General features: G+C 38.8%; 1 protein-coding gene across 1 annotated transcript in view; it reads left to right on the top strand.

Annotated features, from left to right (window-relative positions):
* Positions 1-3,546: 3,546 nt before the first annotated feature.
* Positions 3,547-10,994, top strand: part of RYR2 (ryanodine receptor 2) — a 529,910-nt gene continuing 522,462 nt past the window's right edge. Inside the window, exons 1-2 of the mRNA XM_023728152.1 lie at positions 3,547-3,597; positions 3,831-3,950. Coding sequence (XP_023583920.1) covers positions 3,547-3,597; positions 3,831-3,950 — 171 coding nt within the window. The remainder of the gene's footprint in view (positions 3,598-3,830; positions 3,951-10,994) is intronic.

The following is a 10,994-nucleotide window of genomic DNA, read 5'->3' as shown; positions in this document are numbered from 1 at the left end:
TGGTGCTCCAGGCATATAGAGACCAATTTTTGTGCCTTGATGGGCCCTTCCAAGCTTTTAAGATCCCAGGCAGTACTCGATGAACTACGAGGTAGAACAGAAGCCCTAAACATGTTATTAGGCCAATTAACTGAGATGTCCCATGAAACCATGACCCTAAACCTCCAGACCAAGAAACCAAATCCCATAAAGTTTTTCGGTTGTACGTAAGGAGTCTTAGCAGCTACTCTTTTTTTTTTGGTCATTGTTGTAAGTATATCTATCACATAACTTTTGCTGGTTCAGTTTTTTACAGGCGTACAACTTCTTGACAGCAATTGCAATAATTGGCTCTGCAATCCTATCCTTAATCAATGTGATTTTTCCATCACTGTTAACCTTCCCTTTCCCCTTCCTTCCTGCTCCTGGTAACCACTAATACACTTTGTTCTCTATACATTTGAGTTTTCTTGTCTTTTTATGTAAGTGAAGTCATACAGTATTTGTCCTTCTGTGACTGACTGATTTTTCTCAGCATAATGTTGTCAAGCTCCATCTCTATTGCAGCATATATCAAGACTTCATTTCTTCTGCTGGCTGAGTAGTATTCCACTGTATGCATGTGCCACATTTTGTTTGTCCATCCATCTGTTACTGGACATTTAGGTTTTTCCACTTTTGGGCTATTGTGAATAGTGCTGCAATGGACATTGGTGTACAAGTCTCTGTTTGAGTCTCTGCTTTCAAGTCTTTTGAGTATATACCTAGAATTAGAATTGCTGGGTCCTGTGGTAGTTCTATTTTTAGTTTTTTTGAGGAACTGCCACACTGTTTTCAAGAATGGCTGTACCATTTTGCATTTCCACCGGCAATGGATACTGGTTAGAATTTTATTACAACCTCGTCAACATTTGTTATTTTCTGTTTTTTAATCTTAGCCTTCCTAGTGGGGGTTAAATGGTATTTCATTGTGATTTTAATTTGCATCTCTCTGATGGCTAATGACCTTAAGCATCTTTTCTTGTGTTTGGTGGCCATTTGAATGTCCTATTTGGTGAAATGTCCCTTCAAGTCCTTTGCCTGATTTATGATAGGGTTGTCTTTTTGTTGTTAAGTTGTTGAAACTATACATATTTTGGTTATTGGATTCTTATTAGATATATGGTTTCTGAAGATATGCTCCCAGTCTGTAGCTTGTCTTTTCACTTTTTTGGTAAAATCTTTAGATGAACAAAAGTTTTTAATTTTTATGAGGTCCTGTTTATTTATTTTGTCTTTTGCTTTTTGTGCTTTTGTTATTACATTAGATAATCCATTGTTAAAAGCTAGGTCTGACAGCGTTGCCCCTGTATTTTCTTCTGAGAATTTTATGTTTTTAGTTTGCATATTTAGGTTCTTAATCTATTTTGAATTGTTTTGAGTGTATGTTGTGAGGCATGGATACTTTTTCATTTTTCTGCATGTGGAAATCCAGTTTTCCCAGCAGCATTTATTGAAGAGACTTTTCTTTCCCCCATTAAATGGACTTAGCACCCTTGTCAAAAAATCAGTTGACCATAGATGTGTGGGTTTATTTCTGGACTCTCAATTCTATCCCATTGGTCTATGTGTCTACCAGTACCAGGCTGTTTTGATTACTGTTCCTGTATAGTATGTTTTAAAATAAGGATGTGTGAGTCCTCCTGCTTGTTTTTCTCTTCAAACATTGCTTTAGTTATGGGGCCTCTTGACATTCCACATAAAGTTGAGGATTGGTTTCTTCATTTCTGTAAAGAAGGCTGTTGAAATTTTGATCAGGATTGCATTGAATTTATAGATCACTTTGAGTGATATTAACATCTTAACAATATTAAGTCTTCCAACCCAAAAACACAGAACATCTTTCCATTTATTTAAGTTCTCTCTCTCTCTTTCATCAGTGTTTTAAAATTCGTTGTATTAAGTCCTTGGCATCCCTAGTTCAGTTTATTCCTAGGTATTTCATTCTCTTAGATGTTATTATAAATGGAATTGTTTCCTTAATTTTCTTTTCAGCTTTCTCATTGCTGGTGTATAGAAACCCAACTGATTTTTATTTGTTGATCTTGTATCCTGCAACTTTTAAAAATTCCTCCATTAGCTCTAGAAGTTTCCTTGTGGACTCTTGGGGATTTTCTACATATAGGATCATATCCTCCGTGAATTGAGATAATTTTATGTCTTCTTTTCCAATCTGGATACCTTTTATTCCTTTTTCTTGTCTTATTGCTCTGGCTAGGACTTCTAGTACAATATTGAATAGAAGTGACGAGAGCGGACATCCTTGTCTTGTTCTCTGTTTCAAGGGGAAAATTCTCAGTCTTTCTCCATTAAGTATAATGTTGGTTGTTTGCTTTTCATATATACCCTAAATCATACCGAGGAATTTCCCTTTTATTTCCATTTTCTTTAGGGTTTTAATCAAGAAAGGCTGTTGGATTTTATAAAATTCTTTTTCTATATCCATAGAGATGATCATATCATTCTTATTCCTTTGTTCTATCTATGTGGTTTATTACCTTGATTAATTTTCAAATGTTGAACCATCCCTGCATTCCTGGAATAAATTCCACTTGGTTATGGTGTATGAATCTTTTAACATGTTGTTGGATTCTGTTCGCTAGTTTTCTTTTTTAGTGGTGTCTTTGTCTGGTTTTGGTGTCATGGTTATATATGCTTTATAAAACGAATTAGGGAGTATTCTTTCTTTCTCTAAGTATTGGTATTAATTCTTCACTAAATATGTGGTAGAATTCCCCAGTGAAACCATCTGGCCCAGGATTTTTTGGTTGGGAGTTTTTTGATCACTGAATTATTCTCTTCACTTGTTATAGGTCTGTTGAGGACTTTCTGTTGCCTCTTGAGTCAGTTTGGGTAGGTTGTGCCCTACTAAGAATTTATCCATTTCATCTAGGTTATCCAGTTTGTTGCCGGATAGTTGTTCATAATCTGTCAAAATTCTCTTTACTTCTATTGGATCAATTGTAATGTCCTCTCTTTCATTTTTTATTTTGGTTATTTGCATCTTTTCTATTCTTTTCTTAGTCAGTCTAACTAAAGGTTTGTCAGTTTTATTGATCTTTTCAGAGAACCAGCTTCTAGTTTTATTGATTCTCTCTACTGTTCTTCTGTTTTCAATTTTCTGCTCTGATCTTTGTTCTTTCCTTTCTTCTGTTAGGTTTAGGCTTAGTTTGCTCTTCTCTTTCTAGTTCCTGGAGTTGTCGAGTTAGGCTTCTTTTTTTCATGTAGGCATTTATTGCTGTAAGTTTCCCTCTGAGTACTGCCTTTGCTGCATTCTGTAAGTTTTGGTATGTTGTGCATTCATTTGACTCTAGAAAATTTGTGATTTTGCTTTTGATTTCTTGACTCATTGGTAGTTTAATAGTATGTTGTTTAGTTTACATACGTTTGTGCATTTTCTAGGTTTTTTTTCCCTGTTATTCGTTTCAAGCTTTGAATATGTTCCATTCTTGATGATACAGGATGTCATAGGAATATACGAGATAATGTCTTGGTAATATTAATGATTATCACTGTAAGGGTGATATTATGGAAGTCCTGTATTTTACTGTTATCCGTGCAGGCTGCCTCCTGAGATCAGTAATGATAGTGAAAAAACTATTGCTTGCCTTGAATGCCAATACCCCCAAACCAAGTTCTTTTTCTGCAAATAAAAATTACTCTCGGAATTGATTCTGTAGTTTTGTAGACAGTTGCTCTTACATTTACTCTGGATTTTAAAATGTTCCAAATTCATATTCTTCTAGATTTGATTTAGACTTATCCAGTCATGTCAAATCTCACATTTTCCCTCTTTTTCTCCCCCTTTGCAGGATGATGAAGTGGTTCTGCAGTGTACCGCAACCATCCACAAAGAGCAACAGAAACTATGCTTGGCGGCAGAAGGATTTGGAAACAGACTTTGCTTCTTGGAGTCCACTTCCAATTCCAAGGTGGGATAAATCCTTTTGAGGCTATACAAATATTGAAGTTTTACTCATGACATTAAAGTTATTTATAGACACTTTACTATTTTTTGTGGAACACATATAAACTAAAGGGGGAATTTGAAATATTTTTTCACTTATTCATTAACCAAATTTTAATTGAGCCCCTACTCTATGCAAATACTGGGATACAATGGCTAACAAGAAAGTCCAGTTTCATGGCCGTCATGATGTTTATATTCTAGTAGAAAAATAAACAAGTAAATAAGTAATATAATTTCAGAACTAATAAGGGCTATGCAGAAAATCAGAGTACTAGGGTAGAGAGTGATAAGGGGAAGACTCAACATTTCAAGATGGGTGTTTAGGGAAGGTCTTTCTGAGGCAGTGACATTTGAGCAGATTTGGAAGAAGTGAGGGAGTGAGCAGTACTAAGTTCTTGAACATTCCAGATAGAGTCACTGGGAAATGCAAGTCCCTGGGTTAGGAATGATCCTGTAGAGTGTTTAAGGAACAGTAAGAGGGCCACTATAGCTGTTGAATGAAGGGACTAGTGGTAGGAGATGAAGTCTCATAGGGACCGCATCATGTAGGGCCTTTGGCCATGGTTAGGAGTTAAACTTTTCTTCTCACTGTGAAGGGAGGTGAGTAATGTGTTTCAATTTACATATTTAAAAGATTAAACCGGTTGCCATCCTTGAGTTCCATTCATGGTGACCCTATGGGTGTCAGAGTAGGCTTTTCAGTGTCTGAATTTTTGGTAGTAGATCGCCAGGGCTTCCTTCTGAGGTGCCTCTGGGTTAGACTCAAACCTCCATCCAACCTTTCAGTTAGCAGCCAAGCATGCATGGCCATTTGCACCAACCAGAGACTCTGTTTTAAAAATAGCTTTGGCTTTTAAATGGCTTAGAGGAGGTACGGTGAGCAAGAGTAGAAGTAGGGAGACTAGGTGGAAGGTGGATGCAAAAGTCCAGGTGAGAAGTAATGATGTTTGGACAGAGTAGAAGCAATAGTGGTGGTGCAGTGTGGATGGATTTGGCATATGCTTTGAGGATGTACAGTCTGATAGATCAGATTGTGTCGAATATGGGAGAGGAAACAAGGATGTCTCTGGTGTGGGAAATCAACTAGAAAAAAGTCAATTTAATACTATTTTGTATGGCACTCTTTGGTTTACAGGGTACTTTGATATGCACTCTCTCATTTGATTTCACAATGAGAGTATTAGGAGTTATTGTTATCATATTCATTTTACAGATAAAGAAATGGAAAGCTGCTAGAAGCTAAGTACCATACCTAAAATATTTAACCTGACTTTTGAAGTAACAGTGTTAGGAATACTTAGATCTTTTAGCTTCAAAATCTTCAAAATCTCATTTTTTCCTTCATACTATAGAACCTATTTGGTTTTTCTGTAAAATAATAGTGAATAATGTATATGATATTTTTATGCAAATAACACGTTATACATTTTTTGCCAACCGTGCCCTTCCCCCTATAAGGTATTTTCGTTAGCGTGCTATGCTAATTTTTTTACAACAACATGTCAAAAAATTAGCATAATACACCTATGAAAATACTTCGCAGGGGAAGGGCGCGATTGTCAAAGTTGTGTTATTTGCATAAAAATGTGGTGTGTGTGAATTTATTTGTTTATAATAGTGTAATACACCCAAACCAACCAAAACCAAACCCACTGCTTTCGAGTCGATTCCAACTCATAGTGAGCCTATAGGGCAGAGTAGAACTGCCTCATAGGGTTTTCAAGGCTGTAAATCTTTATGGAAGCAGACTGCCACATCTTTCTCCTGCGAATCGGCTGGTGGGTTCAAACTGCTGACCTTTTGGTTAGCAGATGAGCGCTTTAACCGCTGCACCACCAGGGCTCCCGTAATACACCCACTCCTCACTTACTGACATGGTTAGGTTCCAAAGACCAGTTCATTATGTGAAAATTGGTGTTACATGAAAATGGAGATTTTTTTTTCTGTTTTCAGACCATTTGTCTGATTTTTTTTATTTAGAAAATACGATCATAGAAATAACAGCTAAGATTTACTGATGTGCTCATCACTGTGATGAGTCCAGTTATGGGTTATTCCTGTGCAGAGAAGGAGGCTTGGAGGAGACAAAGCTGGATAAAGGCTGGCTTTGTGGCTGGAGGGCCCACGGCTTAACCACTTCACCTTCCTCCTGTGCTGGGTCAGAGCTTCCCTTGGGGAGCTGCCTCCAGGGCTCTGCTCCCACCCCTGTAAGCCCTGTGTTCACAGTCTGGGAGCCTGGTGAGTCATCAGGGCTCTGGGCTTCCTGTGAGGACCCTGGCAGCCTGGTGACGCACCCTGCCCCACCAAGGTGGAGGCTTCAGGCCCGGTTCAGCTCACTTTGGGATGTTATTAAACTCATGCACGTTTCTTCCAAACACCCTCTCTGATGCCTCTTTCTTTCCTCCCTTCCCACCCCACAACAATTTTGAGCTGCAGGGCCTCAGGCCGCGTAGGAGCTAGGAACCCAGAACAGGTGTCCCCTGGCTCCGTGCTGCCTGACCATCCACCTGGAGGCCATGGCCATGGAGGAAGCTGGCTCTGTCTGGCAACTGGACATGGTGGCCCCGTGAGCAGGAGGGAGCAGAAGGCACTGGGAAGCGTGGTCCAGCTTCCCAGAGGCCGCCCTGAGATCCTCCTTGAGGGAGGAGGGAATGCTCCATAGTCATTGTTGCCATGCCCACGGCCTCGTTAATGCACAACATAGTTGGATAGTAGATTTTTCACTGTTATCGTAAATGTGAAATGTCGGATAACGAAACAGTGGATAGGTGAGTTAGGTGTGCCAGGTAACAGTATTAATATTGTAATAGTTTGTGACAAAACATTATGTATTTTATAAGTCCTACTTAGATTCATTTTCTATTTGACAAGTGTTTATGGAGCATCCTCTTTGTACAAAGCACTGTGATAGGTGCCAGTTGTAAAAAAGATTTCTTCTTAAAAAAAGACTATTAAACACTTTAACATTTGGCACTTTCCCTGTGGATTCTGATATTTTGTAGTTGCTAGAACCACGCAGGCCACTTAGTTAGCAGTGGTTTTTGATTTTCCACTTCATACAGAATGCTGTATACTGTTGGTACAACAGTTAAGCATTGACTGCTAACCGAAAGGTTGGCAGTTTGAATCCACCCAGCAGCACCTTGGAAGAAAGACCTGGTGATCTGCCTCTATAAAGATTATAGCCAAGAAAACTCTATGGGGTAGTTCTGCTCTGTCATATAGGGTCACTATGAGTTGGAATCGACTCAACGACACCCAACAACAATAGCAATAGAATACTGTACTATCTGTTCTCTTGGTTTTTTGATGTAAGAGCTGATTTCCACTGCTAAAAATGAAGGCCTCCGATTCTAAAGTAGGTGTATCATGTAGCAGCCAAGGCATTGAAGTAGGACTAAGCATTCACTCAAACTGGTTAATTACTAGTAGGGATAATTGGCTATCTAGTTGCTACCAATGACCCCACGAACTGAACATTTTAACCCTTTCGTAGTTGTCTTATCTTACACTTTTCTGATTTATCTGAAAATTTGCATTTAGTGTGAGATATTCAGTTTGTTTATCAAGCATAGAATAAAAAAGCAATTGAAATCCAATCAACCAACCTGAACTCTTTTAAGTTCTTATACCATAAAAATCTGTTTTTTTTTCCCAACTGCTCAGATTATTTGATGATCCTGCACTACGTCGGGTTTTTTCAAATATCCCTTTGCCTTTGTTCTCTCTGATTTGTATGTCCTTCATATACTTTTCTGCCTACTGAAATGCTGCTTGTCCTTCAACGCCTGTCTCAAACAGTCCCTCATCTGAGTTGCTTTTTTCCAAATGCCCTAGGTTCTCTTCTCAGTGCTTCGTGAGTGCTTTGCTTCCACTTCTATATATTTCTATACAAACCAACAAACAAACACAAAACCAGATGCCATCGATTCCAACTCATGGTGACCCCATATGGGTCAGAGTAGACCTGTACTCCATAGGGTTTTTAATGGCCGTGATCTTCCAAAAGCAGATTGCCAGGTCTTTCTTGTGAGGTGCTGCTGGGTGGATTTCAGTTAGTAGGTGAGAGCTTAACCATTTGTGCCTGCCTATATATTGCTACCAAATCCATTGCCATCAAGTCGATTCATAGCGACTTAATTCTGTATGATATCTATGCTACCTTCTCTCCCTGAATACATGCATACACATACTTCAATACATTTACCAGATTCTGACCTCTCTGAGGGCCAGAATGTATCTTGTTCATTCTCTTACTTTAATACCAAGCACAGTGCCTTGAGCTAGTTATTGTTGTTGGTGCCATCTAGTCGATTCTGACTCATAGCGCCCATATATGACAGGGTAGAACTGCCCCATAGGGTTTCCCAGGCTGTAATCTTTACAGGAGCGGATCTCCAGGTCTGTTCTCCCATGGAGCCACTGTAGGTGAGCCACAAAATTTAATGAATTATTAAGTTTGAAAGGGAACCAATAGCTTTAGGCCAATTATATTTTTTTATAACATAGACTTCTAATGTTCTAAAATAACAGTGTCAAAACTTGAGATCTCGGTTCATGTTTAGAATATACAAACCTGGGCACAGATGTGTGCTACACGCAGACATATCTGTCTTTGACTTTCATTGGTAGACAATGGGGGATGACCTTTTTTCTCAAATTGTTGTATCCTGCATTCATTCAAAGGTGGGGAGAACAGAATGATTGTTGGCAGTAGGTAGTCAGACACTGAATGCTCTAAATTACATGTGTTTCTGGAAATGATCCCAGAAATATCTTAAGCTACGGAATCTTTCAGTCAGAGGCAGGACTTACTTTTTCAGAAAGGCTGTGTTTCATGCCCTTAGGATCTCTGTTCACGCTGATCCTGCCTGGAAGAGAATGGTTCATAATTTCAGTATAGATTTTTTTCTGCAGAAAATATAAGCATTTAAATCTGATGATATGTTTCAATTAGTTATTCATAATTAGGAATTATGGATATTTGCTGTGTACTCTTTATATGAATGAGCTTTCATCTTTGTTTCTCTATTTTAGAATTGAGAAGTTGGTCTTTTGCTTTTAAGAACCTGTCACTTTAAGGCAGACCCACTGTTATGGATTGAATTGTGTCCCCCAAAAATGTGTGTCAACTTGACTAGGCCATGAATCCCAGTATTGTGTGATTGTCCACCATTTTGTCATCTGATGTGATTTTCCTATGTGTTGTAAATCCTGCCTGTATGATGTTCATGAGGTAGGATTAGAAGCAGTTATATTTTGTTTTAAATCAATCTCTTTTGAGATATAAAAGAAAGAAGTGAACAGAGAGATGGGGGGCCTCATACCACCAAGAAAGTAGAGCCAGGAGTGCATGTCCTTTGGACCTGGGATCCCTACACTGAGAAGTTCCTTGACCAGGGGAAGATTGATGACAAGGACCTTCCTCCAGAGTCTACAGAGAGAGAAAGACTTCCCCAGGAGCTGGCGCCCTGAATTCAGACTTCTAGCCTCCTAGACTATGAGAGAATAAACTTCTGTTTGTTAAAGACATCAGCTTGTGGTATTTCTGTTACAGCAGCACAAGATGACTAAGACACCACCTTGTTATTATTAAAAGTTCAGGGAGAAAATGAGAAGTTATCAGGGAGGCTTAGGTTTTTAGTCTCTTTGAATGTCTATAAAAATAGACACAGCTACTAAGATGACAAAACCACAAAACTACAGACTATATAAAATCTAAAAACGAGCTAGGTGACAAGATATCTTCCTGAACCCCAAAATATAAACAAGGGAAACAACCACTGACAAGATGTGTGTGGTATCAGCAAGTGTGTATGAGGAAGTGGAGGAAAGGCAACACGATTGCTGTTGTCTCCCCAAATTGCTAGCAGCTCTCACTGGAAAGTGTGGTGGGCTGATCTGAAGACAGCCCCTAAAACCAGGGAGGAAGGAACAAAGGAACTATGGTGTTATGGATTGAATTGTGTCCCCCCAAATATGTGTTGGAATTCTAACCCCTGTATGTGTCACACTGTCCCATTTTTGTCCTAAACCTAATCATTTCTGAGTTATAAAAAGAGCAGATTAGACAAGAGTAAGTATAAAACGGGGGAAGGGGAGACAGATGCCATGTGAAGATCGCTAAGGAACTGAGGAACGCTCGCGCTACAGACATTGAAAGAGACAAGGATCTTCCCCCAGAGCAGACAGAGAGAGAGCCTTCCCCTATATCCAGTGCCCTGAGTTTAGACTTTTAGTCTCTAAATTGTGAGAAATAAATTTCTGTTCTTTAAAACCACTCACTTGTGTTACAGCAGCACTAAGAAACTGAGATACCTGGTAAGGTTGGATGTTTCTGGAGCAGTCTTGATCCTATGGACTCTTGAAATTAACCAGCTAAAGCTCCCTTTTAGGACAAAGCCCTGCTCTGAGGAGAAATGGCTGGGAATAGAATCTAGATTAAGCAGGGGTGATAGGAGCCAAGGATAGGGACCAAAAAAACCCAAACCCATTGCTGTTGAGTTGATTCTGACTCATAGCTACCCCATAGGACAGAGTAGAACTGCTCTGTAGAGTTTCCAAGGAGTGCCTGGTGGATTCAAACTGCTGACCTTTTGGTTAGCAGCTGTAGCACTTACCCACTACGCCACCAGGGTTTAAGAATAGGGAAGAACCTGATAAAAGTGGGGGTGGAAGGGAGCAGAGATTTTGTAAAATAAGAGGCCATATTTTGAACACTAGGAAAACAGCAGAACAAGGAACTCTGGAGCCATGAAGCTAAAAATACAATAATTGATAGTAGCCTAAAACAGAGGGACTTAAAGTTGATATTTAAAGATATTGGGATAAGGGTAGCCATTATAACAAATATACAAGACTTTCTAAACAAAAGATATGTATATATCTACACCTATATCAGTATATATCTATCGCTGTAGCTATATTTATTATATAGCTATATAGATATGAAGAAGACAGTGATAGATATTGCACAAATAAAAGTATATATATATATATATATATA

This window comes from Trichechus manatus, unplaced genomic scaffold (genome assembly GCF_000243295.1).
Source record: "Trichechus manatus latirostris isolate Lorelei unplaced genomic scaffold, TriManLat1.0 scaffold00021, whole genome shotgun sequence".
In the NCBI taxonomy this organism is placed as follows: domain Eukaryota; kingdom Metazoa; phylum Chordata; class Mammalia; order Sirenia; family Trichechidae; genus Trichechus; species Trichechus manatus.
Note: the sequence above shows the minus strand (reverse complement) of the source record. Positions and strands in the feature narration are given on the sequence as shown.